Source organism: Cottoperca gobio, chromosome 14 (genome assembly GCF_900634415.1).
Source record: "Cottoperca gobio chromosome 14, fCotGob3.1, whole genome shotgun sequence".
Taxonomy (NCBI): domain Eukaryota; kingdom Metazoa; phylum Chordata; class Actinopteri; order Perciformes; family Bovichtidae; genus Cottoperca; species Cottoperca gobio.
The window spans coordinates 11539767-11564647 of record NC_041368.1 but is presented as its reverse complement, the minus strand read 5'-3'; the positions used below and the strand labels follow the sequence as shown (position 1 = coordinate 11564647).

At 38.3% G+C, this 24881-nt stretch overlaps 1 protein-coding gene across 1 annotated transcript in view; it reads right to left on the bottom strand.

The window, feature by feature from the left end:
* Nucleotides 1-20405, bottom strand: part of LOC115019241 (seizure protein 6-like) — a 102629-nt gene extending 82224 nt beyond the window's left edge. The window contains 1 exon segment of the mRNA XM_029448702.1: nucleotides 20067-20405. Within this exon segment, the coding sequence (XP_029304562.1) occupies nucleotides 20067-20154 (88 nt within the window). The 5' untranslated portion in view covers nucleotides 20155-20405.
* Nucleotides 20406-24881: the final 4476 nt, after the last annotated feature.

The window sequence follows — 24881 nt, the reverse complement described above, 5'->3', positions numbered from 1 at the left end:
CACCACAGAGCCATCTATAACTGCTTGGAGACCATGTTTATCTCCAAGATGCTGCACTAGTACCACAGGATCAATAAAGCAGCCGAGTGTAACACTAACAGCTCCAACATGTGTGTCATCCATTCTTAACTGTGCTTAGCCATGTGTGATGTGAGAAACTATTATCCCAACCAAACTTTCTCTACTGTGCCATAATTACTTTTATTATAAGTGTAAAATAAGTTTTAGTAAAACTATTTTGAATGCGTTTTAGCAATAAGTCAATTAAAAAAGATATGATATAATATTTGACTGAATTGAATAAGAATAACAAATGGGTAACACTTTCTATGACGCCTATGTCTAGTTACAACCATACTATATATGCTTATAGCACTGTATAATTATAGTTATAAGCACTTGTAAATATACATAGTGCTTTATAACAATCATCATGTCATCACATTATAAAGTATTTTATAAATACTTATGAGGTCAAGTATCATAATACTTACTAGAAATTGCTGGTTACTTACTGACATTTATTTTCATCATAGTGTATTATAACTGTCATAGTTGTAATACATTATACATTTTTCATAATGCATTAACTGATTTAGTTTTAGGCTGATATGATACATTACAAGCTGGTTATAAGTCACTTTAAGTGGTCATTGTTTGCTTTAATTAAAGTGATAAAAAAAACATAAAATCTAAAATGTCAGTGAGTGACCAGCAGTTATGAAGTATTATGATAATTTACCTTATTTGTCATCATAAAATGCTTTACAATGTGTTATGATTATTGTTATAAAGCATTATGAATATTAACGCTAATTATACAGTGCTATAACCAGATTATAAGTGTGTTTATAATGCATAGAGGTGGGCATCATATTAAGTGTTTCCAGCAAAGGAATTAAGTAACACTGGAAATAACACCTCCGTTTTCAGAACAATATACAAATCATTTATATTTGTAAATTATTGATAATTTATTAGGAATGATTTGAACATTAAATTAATGTGTATGAAAAAAGCAGTTAGTGTGCGGCGTGAACAAAATATAAACAACATCAAAACAATAAATAATTTGGTCACGATGGACAAACTACTTCTTCCTACTTCCTAAGAAGTACTGATGTACTATGTACAACCTCAGGAGTACTACTGAATGTGCTGCCACATGCTCACAGTGCAGGGCAGCCACATAAATAAAACTGAGCAAGTGCATGTTATAGTGGTGCTGTACGAAGATCTGTGCTGTATGTCACTTTGAGAAAGAGAGCAGCAGGGTAGTGTGTGATGGAGTGTACTTGGAGTGTGAGTGAGGGCTCAAGGGTCACATGTCTTTGTGTTCCTGCCCTTTGAATGGGCCTTGCCCTCCTGCTCCTGCTGGCCCTGGCTCTCCTGTTATTACACAGGTATAGCTAATCAGAGACTGTGGCATTGGGTCTATGCAGCCATCCCTGAATAAAACATGGAGCGAAACAAATATAATCTAGAGGGGGCATCTGCGGCTGTCTCGGGCTGCTGGTACCAACACTCCAGCTATTCACCACATGTGTCCTCATACTAATGACAAGCCTAAAAGGAGGCATAGGGCAACCTCTTTTCATAATCAAAGTGTTTTTTATTCATGACATGTCTATTAATTAGTTTGGAATAGTCAACACCATGTGCTCAGGAGAATTTAAATTGGCTGAAGAGGATTTGCCCTTTCCCTGTTGAGCCAATGATTTCTTGGCAAGTCTTTATAACCAGGGAGGGACAAAGAGGGGGAGAGGAAGAGACAAGGAGATAGAAAGGGGGGTTGTGTGTGTGTGTGTGTGTGTGTGTGTGTGTGTGTGTGTGTGTGTGTGTGCGTGTGTGTGTGTGTGTGTGTGTGTGTGTGTGTGTGTGTGTGTGTGTCTCTTTCTCTGTGAGTGACTCATAGAGCCTATAAATCACTGGGGGCAGCTAAACTGAAACTGTCTGTGGTGTTTGTCCTGTTTCAGTGTATCTAAGTGAGGTGTGTTTATTAGTGAGAAGACACACAAACACAGTTGAATTCAATAAAAAAGACTAATCCTCCCCAAAAAATACCTGTTTTGTTTTCCATTTGCCGCATAATCTTGAAAAAGGCAATGTAACACCGGCCATGTCTACAAAGCATTACAAACATACTTACTTACATTGTAATCTGCTTGTAGCGTTGGAGTTACGAGCACTCATACATTTTCATAATGCTTTATAACAATAATCATATCGCATTATAAAGCATTTTATAATATATTATAAATTCAAGTATCAAAATATTTCATAATTTGTGGTCACTCACTGAGAGTTCAGATTGAATTGAATTTAATTTTAATTTTAATTATAATAAATAAACACCACTTAAGGTGAATTTGATTACACAATGCATTGTGAAAACAATTATAATGTATTACAACTGTGGGAATTATGATAAATGTATATGCTATGAGAATCAGTATTTGTATAATGCATTATAGACATGGGCATCATAGTTACCTAACTTAGAAATCTAATGCATAAAAAAACATTTATAACCTTTAGTAAATATTACCTATGTCAATTTTGGGTTTTATTTTGCCAATGAGAGACTGAGTGAAGACCTCTCAGCTATCAGTGATTGTGAAGGAGTAAGCTTAAGTGGATTAAGGAGAAAGTGTAATTGTCTCCATGAAAGGTTTTATATATTTATAAAAATAAATAAATAGGATTGTTTAATAGGAATAACAGCTTCGTTTTGAGAGAAAACTACTAGCGTGACTTAGATAATTATATGTCTTCTCCCATGGCTTAATCTCTATCCTCTGTGTCTTCCTCCACAGAAAGCAAGCTATTAACATGCGTTTATGTCTCCTGTCATTAAGGCTGTACTTCAATTCCTTTTTAACTTCTGCGACAATGCTCCCTGAATAGCATTGGTTATCTGCTTTCATTCAAAGCGTGAATCAATAACACGCCATAATTTAAAAACCACAACAATGTAACCTCATAAGCAACCTGTCTCTGGTACAGTTAACAAACAGGCGTGCAGTATTGACACTTGTCAAGACATAATCAGCAGTGATGTTTTAGTCATGGTGAAGAATGGAACAGAAGGCAAATTGTTTGCTAATTCTCATTTCACACTTCCAATGTGAAATCATCCAGGCACACAGAGCACCGGTTCCTCTACATGCACAATGGTCTGGCTCGCTGCGTAACACCAAATTATCTTTCCCCTGACTTAATTATTCATTAGGCAAACATAATTCATTTAAGAATCTTCTCTCACAGGAAGTGTTTCAAATAAAGGCCAGAAGGACAGCTTTCTGCTTAATCATTAACTGAAAACAGAACACAGCCAAGAACCTGCGAGGGTCTGGATGCTTTATTGAATGTAGTCTCAATCTGTGCCAACTGGTTTTTTTTTACAGCGCTGAAAAGTGAAAAGTTCTCATTCAAAAATGCACTGCAACCTTTTTAGTGCTTCCGCTGATACAGCTAAATACCTCCGAATTCAAGCTCTTAAAATTAAATGTAATGTCTGTTTTTAATCCACAATAACATGAGTGAGGAACAGAACTGCCCACTCTCCACTATTACTTTTAATAGCATTATGTTTTCCTGTCCTTGCTTCCAATCCACACATCCTTTCGCTGGCCCTATTTTGTCTCACTGTATGAGATGGGGCCGTGGTGCTTTTTGTGTCCGAGGCTGATGTGAGACCCAGACGGACAGACATTTTCTTCTGCGGCTCTTCTCAACCAATCCATCTCCCCTCCTACACATTTACCAGAAAACCACCCTAATTACACACACTGAGTACACAGGCACACACGTACAAACTTTGTCCTCCTTTATCTTCCCTTCCTTCGCTCAATCTCCCTCCGACTCCAACGGAAGCATCTCGGGGTGAAGGCACAGGCTTTGATCTATCTTCTACGTGATTCTAGGCTTTCAGATCAAGGGGCGGTTTGTCTTCAAGCTCACCAAATCCTCATACGGCCCCAGACAAAGAGCAAACACACTGAAGTGCCTTTCAAGATCCATTTGCGTAATGGCAGAGCTGTCTGTTAGTGTGTGCATGTGTGTTCCTGCATTGACCCTTTTCTCATGTACCCCATTGTGCCACTCCATTCCCAACAATCATTACAGACTTCTTTTGAGGGTGGATTATTACCATTATTATTCCACTCTATATTTCAGCCTTGATGAAATGACTAAATTGAAGGGCTGAGGCATCCCTACTGATATTGCGATTGTCTGTATTCACCTTATTTCAAGTAAAGTTTCTTCGTAGGATTACTCACTGCAAGCGCACAACGCTCACCCATATTACCATGGAAACAACAAAAATGTTGCTCCCCGAGGATCTATTAAAACACTTCTATTCTGAGGATCCATTCATGAGTCAATGAAAAGGGTGAATATGACACCTCTGTGCTCCTTCTGTCAGTGTGTGTCTTGATCAATAATTGTCTTGGATCTGTTTTCGGTCACAATAATATAAGGAGTTTATAAATTGTGAGAGTATCTGAAGCTTTTGGTAGCTGCCGTCGCGTTACATCTTCTATGTTAACTATAGTTTTAGTCATTTATAAATAAAAAGATAGATTATTATGCATTTGGAGCTTCTTAAAAAAGCTAATCAATATTCTCTTTTAATAAGACTATATATATATATATATATATATATATATATAGAGAGAGAGAGAGAGAGAGAGAGAGAGAGATGGAAATATATTCTTGTAATAAAGTTGTGACAACTCATAGTTTTGATGACACTTCAGTTTCAAATTAAAATGCAAAAGTAATATGATAATGTTTATTACCCAGATAATACAGTATGTTTCATTTTGCTAGTTGCCATGGTCATTGTTCGAATTGTCTATAGCCACAAATACATTCAAAACAATTATTTTGACTGTGACCATCTAATCTCTGTAGATTCAGCCCTTTTGTAAGCGTTGGCATGTAGGGCTTTTTTTCCCACTCAAAAATTTTTAGAATGTGTTTGAACTCGTGCCTTCAAATTTGTCCTCATATTTGCTTTCATAATCACTTTGGACAGACTGCCTTGTGCTGTGAAATGAAATGTGAGCTCGCAAATCCCATTGGTTTATAGGGCAAATCCAGTTGGCGTGAAACCTTTCTCTTATCTCTACTTTCATTTACAATTGAGTACAGTAAATATGAAGAAGTCTACAGTTAAGTTTGAGTTAAAGATGGAGGAGAGAGCAGAGAGCACCCTCGCTAATGGCAAAGGCACGCCGAGATAGAGAGTGCACATACAGACAATGAAAGGAAAGGCTGTGGAATAAAGTGACTCCAAAATCACAGCAGACATTTAATCCAATTTGCTTGGCAGTTGGAGCTGTGTAGAAATCACATAGTGGTTTGTCCCCTATAAAAGCCATAGGGATGGCTATATGCCATCCAAATGGGCAATCCGAAAACACCAAAAGCAGAATTGATCAACAATCTAACAAGAGAAAGACAGATTCAAACAGAATCTATTACAGCCAGAGGACAGAAGTAGAAATCAACATGCCAGAGTAAAGCAGGGTCGACTAGAGCAAGATTGACATCCAAATATAGACCTATTGCAAATTTTAACAACATTTTGAGAAAATCAGCAAAAGAAAATTCAAATGAATACTTGTTTCCATCCACTGCCTTTGTGCGAGTTATTCTATTTGTCAAGTCTGAAAACAGAAACCGTTGCAGAAGAATAGGGCAAAATAAGATGATGTAATTAAAAGAGTGGCAGTCGAACCTCAAACGGTGAAAAACAATCTAGGAAACTGGAAGGAAATATGACATTTCTGTTTGTTTCATGTGTTAACGTGAGGAAGGTTACAACAGATCTTTTTAAGCGATGAGGAAAATGTTTTAATCTGCCAGGTTTCTTTGTCCCTTCAGTGGAGCAGAAGCTTCAGTGGACGTTGAAGTCACATGCTTCATGTGTATGTCATCATTCATTTGCTGAATCTGTTTCCATTGTACTTTATTGCATTTTGCTTTTATTGATACTCAAACTTCTCCACCTCAGCCACTCAGGGTTTCTTATGAGCAAAATGAAAATGTGCATAAACACAGGTGGATAGAAACGCACCTTGTGAGGAATGAAGCAATCTCCTTCAAATGTTAGTTTTTTGTTTGTGCAGTACTTACGAAATACAACAATGTCAAAATCTTGTCTAAACCTATAAAATATATAGATATATAAAATACCTCGGACATGGATCCGATGAAGCTCCCTGGAAGTCAAATCGTGCTTTATCTTGTTTTTTGTATTCGCTCCATGCTACTGATACATTATACACACCATAGGCTGACTTAAACTACTTAAACTATGTTACTGGGAGCTGCCTCCTCCTTCCTGTCTCGCATTACCTTTTATCACTACCTCAAATGTGCATCCACATGCAAAGCCGGGGCCTCCTGGAGCGGGGCCAGGGAGCATCCCTACAGCCTCTCAGCAGAAAAAGCTTTGTCAAACTCAGTTAGCTGCCTCCAAGGAGGAAACACCTCTTTCCACAGTAATAGCCCAACTATTCACATCATGCCTCTGCCTCTGCCTCCACCACCTCATCAATCCACACAGCAACAAAGGTAAACAGCCTTGCGCCTTCCAAACAGAGGCCCATGCTGCTTTGTTGACACAGTGTATGTGCAAAGCGCCTGCACAGTGTGAGCGGCTCACAGGACTGACTGAGCTTCATTTACAGAAGGTAATTGCACTGGAGCCAAGTGGTACACTTCTGTGATGAGATTTTCTTTTTCCCAGCTTTGCTAGAACCTTTTCTAGATTTGTTTGCTCACCAGATGAGACTACTTTGACAGGTTCGTATAGTAAGTTCAACTAAACACAAACGCGTCACCTTCGAGCAGGAAGGTCACTGACATAGACATCCTTATTGTGTACACCTAGGCATGAAACAACATGACACTTGTCCGTTCAGGATCTCTTAAGATGCTCCGAAAGAAAACACTGATGAATATTAACATTTTCAGAAGTAGGCTTTTGAGCCCTGCTGGATCCTGTATGCTCTCGTGGTTTTAAAAGCATCGACCAAGTGGTGTATCTAATATTTTCCCTAATATAAATAGAAGGAGAGAAGATTCCCCACTATTTTGCTTTCATTTGTCTCTCCGTCTCTGTGACTCTGCTCTCACTTGCACACCCTCCTTGTCAAATTGTTTATAACCTGCTACCATAGTCGAGCCGATGCACAATTCTTGCCATGAAAACACAGGATATACCCTCACAGCTGTGATCTCATTGAAGATGTTCAACTCCTCTCGATGAGAAATCTGCAACTTTAATGCTATACATGCTCCCTCAGTCTTGTTCTAAATGAAAAACGCATTTTTGAAAACACCCGGCGTGCAGAGATAATAAAAGACAGACAGACACTGTATACTGGAGAGTGTAACCCACTCATTGTTTCAACAGCTGTCCTCACGCATTGCATATTCACTCATTTTGTCCTCGTGAAAAACACAGGATGTAGCAGAACATTTCATTCACAGTACAGCACTAGAAATGGAGAAAAACTCAAGAAGCGCGAGAGTGGTTTGTAGCAGCATGGACACTTCCAAAAAAAGAAAATGCTCCCACATGATCTTGAACAGAATATTTTCTCATCTCTTCCGTAGGCTGCTTGTTGATAAACATCTGTTTTCTTTTTTTGTTCCTGCAGGACAGGATCCATTAAAAGCAACCAGAGATGTGTTTATAGCATCATGTTGTGGGGGGGGAGGGGTGGGATAAGAAACACGGGAGGCCAGCTCAGAGCTCATCTGCTAAAAAGGATAAATCGGAGCAGCTTTCTTAAGGTTCTTTTCAGACTGCCTCTTAAAACCAGTAATGATTACAATATACACTCTATTAAGAGCAAATGCCTGGTGTCTCTTGTTCTAAATATAAGAACAGAAAGAAAATCATCAGTTCTTTGAAACTGGTGCATTTCGAGGCAGCACGGCATGGCACAGTGCCTCTCAGTTAGTTGGATCTAAATTAGTTTCCTTTTGTACATTCTGCCCGAGAGTACACATGCTGGGAAAGATTGAGATTATGCTTTTATTGTTGTAGAATTGGTCAGTTTAACCCATGATGTTCTTGCCTTGCTACAGTAAAGACACTGACGCATGTTTGACCCATAAATGATGTCCACTCCAGCTGAACCCTAGGTCACTTTATTGTTGTAGGAGAAATGATGGTTTCAGATGGAGCATTTACTATCATCAGTTCACCTCACTTATATAAATCTGTGCTGTGATTAATCATTATCGATTAAATGTGACACATATCATCATTAAGTTTGTTGATGCATGTTTAAATGTATTAGCAACAAATAGAATAATTGACGGTTCAGTACGCAGACATTAACACCAGAGGTTAAACCGATGTTTTGGTGACGCCTCTGCCTGTACCCTTTTTCCTCTGCTTCTCCGTGTGTGTGTGTGTGTGTGTGTGTGTGTGTGTGTGTGTGTGTGTGTGTGTGTGTGTGTGTGTGTGTGTGTACTTGTTTTAATCAAGTTATTGGGAATCAGTTCACACCGTTACAATATGGGGACTCATTTACATTTTATGCTGCGTTCCAGATAAAATCAAAAGAAAAGGTACATTGGAACGGCACACAAAGTCGGAGTTACTACTTGTAAACTAGGGGAAAATTCATCTGCCATGACTTCATGAAGAAGCTGTTGTCTGACGTCACACAACACTGGAAACGCCTTTTATTAATGCAAAACTCTCAACTAAGGCAACTTCAATATATTTGCCTGTATTCAATTACCTCCAGGCTTGCTGTTAACCCTGTGGCAGTCCCTCATTCGTTCCCTCATACTTGTTGTCATTTACCGTTTCCAAATTAATTTTAGCTGAATGTCACAATTCCCCTGAGTTAATTGGAGGTTATTCAGATCACCTGTTGCGCATTAAGATTTGTTATCAATCTTCTTATTTAACCATTGGCAAGAAAGTGATTTTGGGGGAAATAGGCTTGTTTCACAGCAGACAATTCAACTACATGTGTTACTGATAACAGTAATGATGGCTCTGTTCTATTCAAGTGTCCAAGTAAACCATGACAGTGACAATGGACAATACCAGGACCCTGAAAGTGTAGCAGAAAACATTTGATCTAACCAATCTTTAATGTTATTATTTACATGTGCTTTTCCTACTGTGACATGTCAAAAGGTCTCTGTGAACAAAAGGCATATAGCCTCACCTGTCCACCAGGTGTTGTTCTCCTGTCCGGCACACCTGTGGCTCATCTCCTCATCAGCCCTTGTGACCTGCTGCCTGCCTCACTAGCTGCACCTCTTTACAACCTGCCTTTGTGAGATTGCCTTACGTTTGTTTGCTGTTGTTACCTTTGAATTGCATGAGTATTCCCTTCTTTCTTTCTTTTTACAAGTACAGTAAAGTTTCCTGCTTAGTGTCTGCAAGATTGGGTTTCAAACTTTTGCGGAGATGTTATTTATTTTTAAATAAATGTTGAATGATGCAAGATGCACTTGTGATTCCACAAAGCTGCCGAGTGAATTCACCCTCCAGGTCTGATCCTACATATACTTACATCATTTGTACTGAATCCTGTATGAAGGGGAATGTAATAACACAATATAAAATTGGTTCAGTGCGTACACAAGTGCATCGAGATCAGCTACATGGTGAACATCTGACTTTTAATACACTCCAGATTAATGTCTCTCTATTATTCAAATAAATCACTAAACTCTATAACAGCAGCCAAAAGGTTGGCGAGCTTTCTATGATGCAAGGATTACACCCCTGAGGAGCTGAGAAACATATAGACAGGGAAAGTAAATGGACAAATAATCTGATTATGGCAATAATGGGGTGCTAAGATGTTTACATGGCTCAAACACTCAACATATCTCACTGCAACAATGTTAACTTCGTTTTTCATTATGAGCATATTCAACATAAGAACAGAGTTTATGGACTTGATGTTATTTAGATGGCTGACAACACGTCAACGTTGTATCCTCAAGAGATAATGTTTTGGCTTTATATGAGTATTATAAATCATTAGAATAAATCATCAGGCATATTCCCAACCGTCTTCCTGAATACTTACAGTTTACCACGCACATACTATGAAAGGACGTAAAAGGTCTGGTCTTTGGAAAGGATCATCCCCCACTGTGAGAATTCCCTTTCTCCATTTGCCTCCATAATTCGGACTTAATCCTTGGAAGCACACCCAGCCATGGATTGAATACATGCTCCTTCGCCAAGCTGGCGAGTTACGTTTAGGTGGCTGTGGCTCAGACGGTGGAGTGGTCGGTCCAACAATCGGAGGGTCGGTGGTTGGATGTGAATGTTTATCACTCCTGATGGCACCTTGTGTGGTAGCCTCTGCCTCTGTGTGAATGGGTGAATGCTGACATGTGCTGGAGAAGCACTTTGAGTTGTTGCAAAGATTGGGAACGCGCTATATAAATACAGTCCATTTACCATTTATATAATTTACATATAGATTATGCCCTTAGTGTGGACCAATAGGAAATCAGCCAAACAAAAAAAAAGAAGGCAACCAGGATGTGCGGCTCAACAATAGACAATATATTCTATCTATCTATTATTTATCTATCTATCACATCCATCCATTTCCATGCAATCATATTGGCCTTATCTCCCATAATACAAATGCTATAAGGATAGTAAGAAACATCACAATGATAACACGCTGACAATTAGTTGGTATCATTTTTACCATGTTCACCATCTTAGTTTAGCGTGATAACATGCTAACATCTGTGAAAGGGTAAGGGTTGCAGTCGTAAGATAAAAACAGGGCGAGTTCCCAGACCGAATACCAGTGTGGAAGCACCCTGTCAATCACAAGCCATGCCCTAAAGCATCCGTTGCTTTATTGTCTATTTTACTCTAAATGGGACCATTATTTTCTAAATGAACATCATGTTGTATTGAAGAAGACTTGAAACTAGGGATTGAAACCATAAACTCATCAGGAAAATGTTCACTGGGGTAATATAAATCAAGTGAGAAATAGAGTTTTTATAGGGTCTTTTTATACATTCTCCTTTCTTTATGCAGCCAGTGGAGTCGCTTTCTGCTGTCAATTAGAAAGTATGCAAGTTAAAGGCTTCTCTTTTTACACCCAAGGTTTTTGCTTGGTATTAACGTGGCAATCTATGTAATAGCTTCTGAGATATTTCAGATGTCAACCTGTCTTTATTTCATCAGCTGGAATGTAAAGTGAAGGAACACAGCAATGAGTTACATTATGTCCCTGTCAAAGGTAGACGTTTTTCTCCATCAATAGGAAGCTACAAAACATCATATCCCCATCTATTTCACTCAACCATCCACGAAAGTCAGAAATGGATGGACCAGCTCTTACCACTATAGTCCAGCAATCAATGACGTGGTCTAACAGAGCTCCAGCTGTTGCCTGCTAAGTAATCCATTCTTAAGGGCGAGTATTCTTTTTAAAGGCTGCTCGCTGCTTTGACAGATGAGAGCGGCCACAATGAGCCGGCTCTCCATCACCCGGAGAGAATCTGAGGCAGAGGACTGCTTTATAACTGACAGACAATTGCCCGACCACCTGGCAGTTGCTTGGACTGACAATGTTCAATATTTTGAAGATGGCGGTCGATGTTAGAACCTCTCAAGGTCCTCTGGGACATCCTTTCAATACATCTCGCTACAGAGCATGATGCTGAGGGTTACATGGTGTCCCTCTGCTCTGTGTCTGTATTGTCTGGACTGGAAATGGATGTGTTCCCGTTATACTTTGCTTCATTTTAGCTCGTGTCAAACTCAGTTCTGTAGGATGATATGTATGTCCAATGCAAGAATTCAATGTTTTTGATGATCTTTTGATCAGCTTGCCATAGGAAGCACTTTTACTTAAAATCACTGCAATTAAAATCAGGAAAGATGTGAAGTGAAAAGCATAAAAGCTGCACCTATATATGCAACGTGTTTCCCCCTCGTGCTTCACACTTTCTTTGCTTATGTTTGTCTTTGTCTATTTCCAATTACTCGTGGAGCTACTATCCCCTTCCTTGATCTATCCACAACAGTGTTATCTTTCACCACTACTTATAATATGTTTACTCATCCTGATGAATTCAATTACATCTTTTCAGAGGAAATTACTGCGGGGGTGGCTCAGCCTGCCAGAGGTCAGCACTAACTGTGAATACTAAAACTACTCCCACAAACACATTACACAGCCTATTACCTGCTGCTTTTCACCCGGCACTCTCCGACCCTACATAAGCCTTCCCCTAGCCACAGATGAAATGCTTTCAAGATGGGATGTGGCGTGGAGAAGAGGGGAAGAGAGCTAGAGCTGTCCCTAGGCCTAATCGTTTCAGAGAGCCATCCCAACTGCAGCCGCAAAACACGCCAGTCCTGATTAGAGAGGTGTGCACACGGCCCGGCAGAGCGTGAAAGGTGCCTAAAGGAGGCTTGGTCTGGGGGAGGCAAACCATGCCGACTCTTTTTTCCAGTGGACGACTGGCGGGATCGATCAGGCGCAAGGCCAAAGGCGAAGCAGGTAGAAGGAAGCCAGCAATGTACTGCCTTGACAAAGTGGTATACATCGCTTCATTTAGGGTTTTGCTAGAGAGGTATTCTTCACTTGTAATAAATTAAATGGGTATGCCCCCCACACAGATGTATGAGTTCATTGTCCTCCCTGCTGGAAGTACTGCTCCAGAGAGTTCATAAGTGGAGTGTCTCTGGGTGCCCGCCTACGATCCTGAGGACATTTATTTCCTTTGCAGAGGATCAAAATGTCCAAAATTTCATTGTTAAAGTTTTACTTTAAATCTCTGAAGAGATGATTGTGTGGAGACAAACCACAGGCTCTCACACAATTATCTAAACACAACAACCAATTTCAAAGTGATTAAATAAACACAATGGGAAATGTTTCTCGCTGCATTGTTGTATTTTTTAAATGCTTATTTTTGGTAACACTTAACGATATGGTAGGGCTGCACAATTATGGCCCAAAAATATAATCCCGTTTATTTTTTATCAATATTGCGATCTCGATTATTCTTTGATTTTTGTTTTTATGGCACTTTTGTCACATTTAAATAAACAGAACACTGATTTCACTTTCACATTGTGCTTACGTTCCTGCTAATTAACAAATCTTTGCATCAAAATAAGATTTAGAATAAGGTTCTTCTTCACCTGATTTCAGTGAATTTTTGCGAGAATAAAAATACCTATTTCAGTATTCATACAACAAAGCTGGTTGCCCTCATTTTTAAAGCTGATGCTGCATGTTGACCACACAGTAAGGATATGAGGGGAAAAAAACAACTATGTGTCCAACCACTTTGTGTTCTCTACATTTGAATACATACTGAGCTGTAGATTAAGCTGAAGTACAGCCTGATTTAGAAAGAGCACCAGGCTTTATATTCTATAGGGTAAATACAGCTGTTGGAGAAACATTCCAAGAAAAACAGTGACAAAATCCAAAAGGATCCTTGCAAAAATAACTCCTTTCCTTTGACAAATAAATTTCCACACTTTTGAGAGAGAAAATATATGAGGCAATGACTCAAATTAGGATGCATAGAACATTCTCACAGAGCGAGAGAGGCATTTGCACATGAAGAGTTGAAAATGAGTCGCATTCAGCCAAGCTGTGAGCTCCACCTAGGAGGCAGTGAAAGAGACCGAGACAGGCACAGAGAGGGGCTGAGGCAGGCAGGCGCCAAGCCTTGAAGAGGGGCATTTTGGCATAATGACTCTCATTTACCATTGACAGGCCTTGGGAAAGTTAAACTAATTATGACAGCACACAGATGCTCAATAGCCCTTGATGAAGTTAATCACTGGCAATCCAACAAACAGGTGTTCAATGATTTTTGTTACCACCCCTGAAACTATAGGATGTTCAGATTTTTCAAGCGCATCACTCAAAGCAACAATTTACCCTAAATTATATTATGTTATTCTCATGATCCTGGCACATTTCATGACCCTTTGTGAATATGAGCAACACCTCCAATGCTGGAAAACAGAAAGCTAGTGTTGTAATGTTAGCGAGAGAAACATGGAGATTGGTAGCCTTTGTCTACAATGCATTATAATCATCCTTATAATGCGTTCTATATTCTATAGTGCTTATAGCTCTGTATAATCATAAGCATTAGCACTCATAAATACTCATAATGCTTTAAAGCAATGTTCATACGACATAACAAAGCATTTTATAATGACTTATAAAGCCAAGTATCATACTACTTCATAATTGCAGGTGACTCACTAACATTTTCTTTTTCTGCAATGATCATAGTGTGTTATAATTCCTATAGTTGTAATACATTATAATCTTTTTAGAATGTATTATAACGTGATTATAAGTTACTCAAGTGGCCATTGGTTGCTTTAAGTAAAATAATGTTTCAATACAATATTTCCTGACGTATAGGCAGATATAATACATCTTAAGAATGTTATAAGTCACTATATGTGGTCATTGTTTCACGTAAAATATCATTCATTTAAAATATTATTAACTTAAAATGTCAGTAAATGACCAGCATTATGATACTTGTAATTATTCAATGCTTTATAAATATTCTGAATATTTATAAACGCTTATAACTGTAATTATACAGTGCTAGATTATAATGCACTATAAATATGTTTATAATGCATTGTAGACATGGGCATCATGGAGTTGAATGAGTATACACAAAATACTTTTTCCACTGTGGACGCAGAACAACCTCTCTGTCAGTTCAATATCTCAATTACTATCAGTGGTGCACTTTTAATATGCACCGCAAGTCAAGACCAATACAGCATGATAGAGTTTTAGTATAAAGAGGAAGAAAACAAATATCTTGATATGAACTGGATGCGATATTGTTGTTTTTTTACAATCTAAATTGCAATATGTCATAATGATAAATAACGTGTCGGCTGTTGTAAATCAAAGTCTTACAGAATTCACAATACAACTTCTTGAAACCAATAGTGGTGTGTCAAGGAGCGCCCTGTCAACCAGGAGGAGATCATAACTCATTTTAATGAGCTTTAGGATACATAAAGCATCCCTTTCTCCAACTCCCCTATCGCTACAGATCATTGCTAACAGGCGGAGATAATGTGTAAGCGTAAAGATAATACGCTCAGCTGAATGTCATTAAATTGTGCAAAACTTCCAAGTGCCACACCGAGGCCAACAAAGACTCTCCACACTGAATGGATGCGGGATTAGCTTTTAATTATCCGTCAGGATTGTATCATACGCATTAATTGAATACGAAATGAAATTATTATTGAGCTGCTTAATAAATGAATTGAAAACAAGTGTAAAGAAAAGTCAATGTACATTATAGTGCGTTGACCTTTTCACAGTGGTTAGGAACGTTTCTACACGTGGACTACTTATAGGAGCTGGGAAGATGTATGTTTCTTTGACATTTTTGATGTCATTTCTGACTTGACCCAGTGCTGTAAAAGTAATAGCAGTTACAGTGTGATCACATGCTTTATATTAAAGTGTCAATTTGATTGATACCTTTTCTGACAAGTTCTAGCTGTTGCCTTCAGGTCGTCTATCGGAGTAAATGTTCATAAAGACTTCTGTCAATTTGATAATGATATCCTCAAAACACTTGCTGTTTGCTGTGCATGGGCAGCTCCATTTATCACACTGTACAGCAATTCGCAAAAAAACACCATTATATCATTTTAATTCTCACGGAGTGAGCGCTGTTTTTTAATTTAATTAGATTTAATATTAATGAATGCATATTTCTTTTTTGTAATTGTATTCATAATGTGAGACAGATTATATCACAGGATGCAGATAGAACACATAATTGAATTTCAGAATTACAAACCACTTAACTTATATGCCAAAGAAAAAACAAAACCTCAATGTAAATGTTAGGAAAGCATGCAAACTGCACACAGAACTACTGTGAGTCACTATTCCATTTCCACAGGACATGAGTGAAGGCTGGATGACAGACAGAATACAAATACCTTGTGGAAAGCATGGGACAGATTTAGGGGCTGTCCATTTTAATTTTCTTGTTGTTTGTGCAGTTGAAGGTGTAGGCTACATAAAGAACAGAGAGGTTCTGATCAGAATTGTAATGATCCTCCTTCAAACGTTTTTTCTCTCTCCCCAAATGACCTCTTATTAATGGGAAAAACAAATAAAGGGATAGAAGGCTTGGGGCATTTGAAAATCAACATCATCTGTCATGGACTTTGTGCCTACAGTCCCGCGATTCCATTTTTTAACTTAATCAGTGTGTAATTATTTCTTGCATGCTTAAATTTCCTTTTGTCATTTGAATGTGTTGCTGTCTGTTTGATGCTTACCATATGAAAGAAATAACCGATGATAGGCCATGACCGGCTTTGCAAGGTATGCTCTCTGTAATATGTAAAAGGTATTTAAATCATCTTTGTGCACATTATTTTGGATAGGTATGAAAAGATAGAGGCCAATTAAATCTCTTAATTGTTCTAAAAACAACAAGCACAGTTTGAGCAATGGATGTCTAAATGAATGTAGATGTAGCGTACAACACTACCGTACTCATGTGACTTGCAAAGTACAGAATATTGTTCATTAAAATTACACTGCACATACTGTAGATATTCAGCTAAAATAAATTAGTGTGAGTCACTACTTATGCATTTATGTATTGAACATGCACTGCAAATGTAAGGAGCAATGCAACTTGGATGGAATTTAAAACAAAACACATCACCATCAGTTGCTTGTAATTTTGATGACACTAACAACAATTAAAAAGCTACATTTATTATTGAAAATGACATTGTCTTTACACAATAATGTGATTCAAGACACTACAGATGGGGAAATAATGTCTCAGTTCCCAAAGTTTTGAAAAATGTCTCACAGTTCCTGTGCTCCTGACAGTGAAACGGATGGCTGTTTGTATTCCCTGCTCGATAACAGACTGAAAAACAAGTCCACAACAACAGGCTGTGACACAAATGAGAGATTAAGACCTCTTCTAAACAAAACCTCACGGGTCCCCGAGCATGTCTAGTCGACACATTTAAAACTTCTGACAATGGTAAAACATCAAAACCACGAGAATCAAACATTTTAATGGCCAGCCTTGGAGAATTTGCTAAGACGAGAACATTCGCTGGCTAAGCAACAGCAGAGAATTCACTAATGGAAGCTGTTAAATTGTATTTTTGCTCTAAAAATAGTGCACTGTGCTTTTTTCATCTCCCAAGGGTGTTGAGTAGTGAGCGAGCAGTGCAGGTGTGTTCTGGGGATACGCGCAATTGGGACTCTAAAAAAAACACACACAAAGAAAAGCATACATCTCCTACTCATAAGCATTCCTCTACAGTGTGTGTTTACTTAAGAACTTAATCAAACATTTTAACAATATAAAATGTCTTCTCGGGGGCTATACTACAAAAAACTAGATTTTCAATTTGCTCATGTTAGGTTTTGAAATTCTGTATTGAAGCGATGCAGCACATCTCTTCCACTATATATGCATCAGCAGATGTTTTGTTGATAGTATAAAATATTGTTTCAGGCACTCGTCCAGAATTGGTTTTGGATGGGCTCAGATGTGATGACTGAAACAGCCAAGGCAATTCAAATTCATTCTCACAATTATTGCATTGTTTAGTAATCACTTGTCCCTCCATAAATGGGTTCATTTTCACTATGAAACAGACATCTTTCATAAAAAGGCTTCATCAAAAAGACGATGTAGGAAAGCATTCAGTTTACAGTTATTTATTCTGATGCTAAAGGACTGTGTTATTATATCATGTGATGTTGTGGGTTAACTGATGATGAGGAGATATTATTACTATATTCAACAATATGTAATCTTACTAAGTGCAGAGGAAAATATTTATATATTATATATAAGTGCAGAGGAACATATGAACATACAGTATTTATGTAGGTATTTGTCTGAGAATGTACAGTGGCTGCTGCACACTGCATCATTGTGTTTAGAGATGCAGGATATATATTGGGGCCGATAACTTATCCATAATGGTACATTTATATTTGTATGTATTATTCTGATAATGAAATTATTACAGGTAATTATTACAGGTATTACAATGTCAAATTGCTTGTGTTAATACAGTGCATTTCATAAGAGAAAATATTCTAATGCAAAATGTTTGATAAGCTTTGTGTTCATTGAAAGGTACAGAAAAGCTACCTCAACACATTCACTTAAAGCAGCATCGCTGCCCCCCAAAACCTTTTTTCATTTCTTTATTAAGCATAACAGTCTATTAGATATTTTTGCCATTGTGATGTTTTTGCAGATTAAGCTGCTATAGGCTTTCAGTTCAATAAAAGCCTTTATTTTTGTGTTAAGTATTTAATACATTGACATGTCTGATTTGACAGATTATTTCAAAGCATATTTTTTTAATCATTAGGCAAAATTCTTTATAAAAACCAAAGTATGTTTGTGAAGATTTTCTTTATGTACTTGAAAGAACATTTGAAGAGTCAGAGCTGTTCTTTGCATTTGTTGTCAACAACAGTGATGTCAATTAGATTTGGTGAGATCAGAGCTATTGAATATCAAATCACCCATCTTTGCTCACTACATCTTAGCCTTTCTTACCCTGAGATGTGCATGTACTACAGGTTATTAACTTATTTTTAAAATACAAAAATGTCACATCATCTGTTCTCTAATCGGTATCGGCCAGGAGAAGCAGGTCATTATCGGTATCGGCTGAAGAAAAATCCATATAATTGCGTATTCATGTCATTACTGATATCCTGCATACTGGACAAACTGTATCGGCATGCTTGGAAGAAGCTCATGTCTGTGTCCAACTGCTTGACAAAGAGAGATATAGATCCTTACAGAAAGGAAGGGAGGGGATAGTAAAACTGTGCAGCCAACCGGAAACACAGGTAGACCAACACAATGCATAGTTAGAATGATAAAGAGAGGGCGGACACACAATAGAGAAATAATTAGGACAAGGCCGCTCAGCGTGAATCCGTTGCCCGCTTCCCACAAGCACTCAACTGTGTCAAACAGCTTGGTCAATAATCTTCAGCAATTCCTGAGGATTAGAGTCTTATTACCGAGCACCGTCTGTCACACAGACCTCCGTGCCCCTGAAACAAGTCAAGTCTTCCTGACTGTTTACTCCAGCTTTCACGATTCATATAAATTCAGTTGAATATAGTTCAGAAGTTTCATTTGTCTCATGAAGTTTTATTTTCCCCATGGGTTTGTTTTTAAAGCAAGCTCTGTGGCCAAATGTGTGTTTGTGTGTACGTGCAGTTAGAGCAATCTAAAGAGGGTTCTGTGAGTAGTGATTGACAGTTAAGCGTTATGTAACTGACTGGTAAACACATTTTAAATGTTAGGATCTATAACGCCCAATGAGTGTGCAGTATGGAGCCACTTGGAAGCTGATTTTCAAGATTTAAGTTATTTCTGTGGCAATCTCTAAAATGTCCATTTGAATAGATGTCTGTTAAGTCACTATCTATCTGATTGAGCATATGGCCCACTGATGAAATTATTGCAATACGTATATATTTGCAGTATGAAAAAATTGGGTGTCTGTGGCGACATTCCCCTGAGAAAGAAACAATGTATTACAGTTTTTCTCCATTGTATTCACACACAAATGTGGAACGAGCCACACAATTCTGAAAACTTGAAGCTCATGTATCAACAACAAGACTCCAGACTGCTAAACTGTACTGCACAGGTCTAACATCATTAGGATTGCCACTTAAAAGAATAAAGTAGCAGTTTATGTGCAGATAAATAATGGGAGTATCAGCAACTTTTAAACCAGCAATATTGTCATTGTCTTTAGCTTTATTGAAAATGTTTTAACTAACAAATTGCCAACTTAAATATCAAAAAGAGTATTCTGTACATATATGCACACTTGTAGATCTGACAGTGGTGAACCGGGTGCTATTGCCCAGCACGCAGCTCTACCTTCGCCCCGTATAGTTTGACAGAAGGAAGTCCACGGAACAATCCGCACAAAGTACGCGTCAGACACAAGTTCTTACCTTGTCCATGTATTTTGGCCACGGCAGCAGCGGCGAGAACCAAAACCGCGAAGAGGGTCTTCAATTGACAGTCTTGTCTCACACACATGTCTACTAAAGTCGAGGTCGTTGTTCGCGTAGCTACAGAACACGTCCTTGTGTTGAAAAAGAATTACTTCCAGCGCTTAAAAAAAGACAAGCGAGAATTGTAAACGTGTGCAAAACACAAACAGAGCCGCGCGTTTTGCTGTTGCACTTCCTCTGTTATTATAAGAGTGGAGACAGTCGATAATTGTCAAGTGAAATGCGGAGGTCCTTTTTCATTTGGACGCTCAGTGAGCGGATTCCTGTCTGTGTGAGCTGTCGGCACATGGAGAGGAGAGGCAGCCGAGGCTTCAGCACCGCGGACAGCTCCTAGCGTCAGCGCAGGGAACAGCCTCCTCCGAGGTAAGTTCAAATACTGTGCTGTCTGCGTTTCCTTTCAATTCCCTTCACATTATTTAAGTTGTTTTTAAGAGCAGTCCTGTTTAAAATATTTAAAAATATTAAAAAAAATTCTTACCAAGCATATTTATTAACCATTTCCATCAATATATCCGTCATAATCACATCTCTTTTCCAGGTTTACCAATCTAGTGGTACTGTTGGGGCTCACTTAAGCACCAACAAACATGTGTGTGTTCATATCTTCTTATTTATTATATTTAATCTTAATTGTAATAAATACATATTCGCATTGAGATCAGAATCTCCATTTCTGGTAAACATGTATTTAAATTTGTATTAAAGTGCTAAATCACTCATCATCACCACATACACAATTGGCCAACTTAAATACATTCATTATGCAGTAGACACATATATTTAAATATTTAAATATTTATACTATTATAATTTTTAACACCGCAAAACAAATAAGTACAAAAACAATTACATATTTTTGTCCATGCATTGATTAAGACTAACACGACACTCGAGACTCTCCTCAGAGTTTGGCCAATGTGAGGAACCCTCCAACAATGCTAATATATACAGATTATAAAACAACATCTTTTCAAATGCTGCCACTCTTGCCAACTCAGCAATCGATTCTTGGATTGAAGGCACCCCCTCAGTCTTCCATCCTCTGAGAAGAATCCGTCTGCCTATTATAAAACTATGTTGGATTCAACTTCTAATGTGTTTGTCTCCTCTCATTAAGACTGATCCATCCATAATCTCCTTTTCAAGACATGTGCACTAGAGAACATAATCTAATATAATCATGGATGAAAACACAGATATTCACCACAAACACAGTTTACATACACAAGACAGTGGTTCTTGTGTATATATAATATATAATAGTATTAAAACCCTTTTTTCTACAAGCTCTGTTCAAACATGTCATATACATACAGTTTAAATATACTGTGACATTATAATGATGTGATCTGAGATCATTTGACATTCTTTGCGTGGAAACTCCTCTCTGTTAAGATTTCCGCCCACCTTTTCATATAAAACACAATGTAAAGTGAATAATTTATCATGTGTGATAAAGTGCAGTACACCGTGACACAGAATAGGACAAAAGGTCTAAATGTGTAGGGGAGAGGCATGTATATGCAATATCACCATGAATGACAGAATGGTAGATTCCGACTAGCAGATGAAAACATGATTTGTTTTTAAGTGAATCTGTTATCGAACCAGATAACTTAATATTCAGATTTTATTTATATGCCAATTGTCCATGCCGCCATTAAATTGCATTGCCTTACATTTCGGATCCTACATTTAGCATATACCATTCTAACTAGTTGTTAGTCTACATAAGTCAGGTGAATGGAATTTTTAGACTTATTCCCAGTAAAGCTCAGACCCTGCTGTGCATGACGAACCCTGAGCAGAGACGATCCTCAGGTGCTGGAAATAATCATGCCATGCTCAAAGTGTCTTAGGTCACTTTTTGTAAAATCATTTTTCGAGGTCTCAGGGGTGTATCTATTTTCCAGTGATGTATGTCTGCCCAGTGTTTTCAGGAGAATTGTACTTTAATGAATAAAGTGGGGTGCCTAAATTGGCTACCGCTGGTAAAGCATAACCAATAAATACAGTGTAGCAGCAAGAGCCAAAGCTGTGACAAGGATGTAACGTACATTGAAACAAATCCTTCAGGAAGACCTGCGTTTAGTCTCATGTGTAGGCAGAGAGTAACTAAACTGAAGCTTGAGCAAGATATCAAGCTCCTACAAGCTGCAGAGGTTGCTGTTGTGTGGTTGACCTCTGACCTCCCTGTGGTGTCCGAGCAAGTGAATAGATCAATACAGTATTGCATCATTGTTTTTGTCGTTAATCAGAGTAAGGTAAGCCATTAGATTAGAGCCAGATTCTCTTAGCCGTCAAAGTAGTTGAACCAAACTATGCTTTTATATGATTTTTAATATTATTCACTAATAATCTCATTATCCTACATAAGAGTATTAGGGCCAGTCATAAAGTAAATTAATGGAGATTACCTTTATTTTTTTGCATTTCTAAAAAAAAGTCGAAATGTGAAAGATAATGTTGGTGTATGAGAGCCAGGCATGAAAGAAAATCAGAGGAGGAAGATTCATTTAGTTTTTTGTTTTTCTAGAATAAAGTCCGCATGTTGAGAATAAAGTTGAAATGCCTTTTTGAAAAAAAAGTCGAAATGTTGAGAATAAACGTAAATCCTGAAGTATATTTTCCTTCTCATTGTTTCCCTTATGCCTGGCCGTAATACTCTAAACTATTATCCAGTCTGAGTTTGACAAAAGGGATTATTTAGAAATAGTCTGAGAAGTTTTCTTGAAATATGCACTGCCCTTATGACACCGAAATAATCAAAACAAATTAGTAGATAGTATCTACTATGTTTATCATAACGTCCCATTTTGTTAACTAGTGCATAGTAGCCTGTTATATGAGAAGAGGCAGTAAAATAATTGCTATGTGCCCGCATTCTGTTAACTTCTACATAAGTGATGCATGAACACTAATGGGTGGTATTCAGAAATGGTTCACAGTCTAAAGGAAGAAACAAGCAACAAAGCATATTATTTCTCAGGATGGTTTTCTGTGTATAACACCCCTGTCACCAGAACATAAGCAGAAACATCAGTTTGACGTGCATTCACAGGCAGTCTGTTGTGCGAGAAAAGAGCAAAACATTATCAAAATGAAAGCAATTAGAAGGCGAGAATAGAGATGGGGCTGGGAATGGGGAATAAAAAGCACTACAAGAGAACCACAGTCAGACGACACCGAAAAAAAGTATGTGTAAGCAGATGCTATTTCGAAACAAGACCACTCATTCTAAAAATAAAGTGGCTGTATTGTACACCTGCTCTCTGAGGTCTGTACATGAAGTATCCCACCATAAGCCATAAGTGTGATGTGTTAATGTCAATCGATGGATGAATCTACCACCTATCTTCACACCTCTATCACTTCAGACTCCACTGCCCTTTTAGAAATTGTATTTCATGAAATATCATGTCATTGTCATTGTACTCAGAGTCATTTTGTTCTCTCCTTAATCCTCCTTCTTTCCTGTTTTTCGTGTTGACTTTGCTCTCAGGTTCTATTTGACTTTGTCTCACTTTGTCCTCCTCTATCACTGCGCCAACGTCTCTCTTTTCATTCTAAATTTATCTCTCTGTCCCTCCCTACACCTCCCCACACACACACACACACACACACACACACACACACACACACACACATCCTCAAGCGTGGGACACTCCTTGCATCACTCCCGTACTCCCTCTGGCCTGACTCAGAAAAGGCTTTAATAGTGCAACTTTCCCTTTAGTGAAGCTCGGTGGAGCCATAAAGCAGCCCTGAGGTCTCGTTGGCAGCCAGATGGTTTCAGCCGAGCTCTCATTCTGCTCTCATTCTGCTAATGGGTAGGGGTCAGAGCAGTTAATGAAAATCAGACCCTTGAAATGAAATGACCAATGTACCAAGGTAATGAGGCACATATCGGCGGCAAGCCTTTACATGCATTAAGGTAATCTTAGATGGCAGGATTATGTAAAAAACATCTTATGATGACTGTTCATTAGATGGGTAAGGACCGACTGATTATTACACGGCCTGTTCCGCTAACAAACACGCTCCCACTGACTCAGAGCCCTGTCTGTGATATTCAGATTGACTGGCTTGGCTAAGTGCTTCATCAAAGCAAGGCTCTGTGCCAAATGCTATCAATGAGTCTCTGCCCACGTAGCATTACAACCTACAAATTACAGCCCACATTACAGTCAGTGACGGCAACAATATCACAGTCACAGGACTCACAAATGCATGCGGAGCTAATCATCGTGCATTACATTCACAGGGCAGAACTGTGAACCCTTTCAGCAAACAATCGCGATTAGAGTAGTGGCCCAAAGTCTGTTCACTGTTATTTACTGCTATTTGTATTGCATTAGGTTATGCTGATTAGACCTCAGCTGCAAGAGGGGAACAACAACTGAGGAATAACATCACAGTGTGTTGTTGAAAATTACATAAACCTGAATTAGTACAGTAGCTCATGTCCTTTTCTGATGCAACTCATTATGGCCTTAGCAGCTCGGGGCGGCTTTTTGTAATTGTTTTTAATGCGAGTGAAGCATTTTGCTAGCTGCCTTTGTGTTGCTGATCGCCTCGCGTTATTTTCCGCTCAATGCACCTCGCGTTTTTGCAGGAATAAGAAGAGCAACACGTCATTGCTGTTATTTCCAACTGTCGAATCAGACGCATTGAGAGGCTGGCCTACTGTAGGGACTGTTGCTGGGAACCCAGAGCTATATGAATTTACATATATATACATATATATGACTT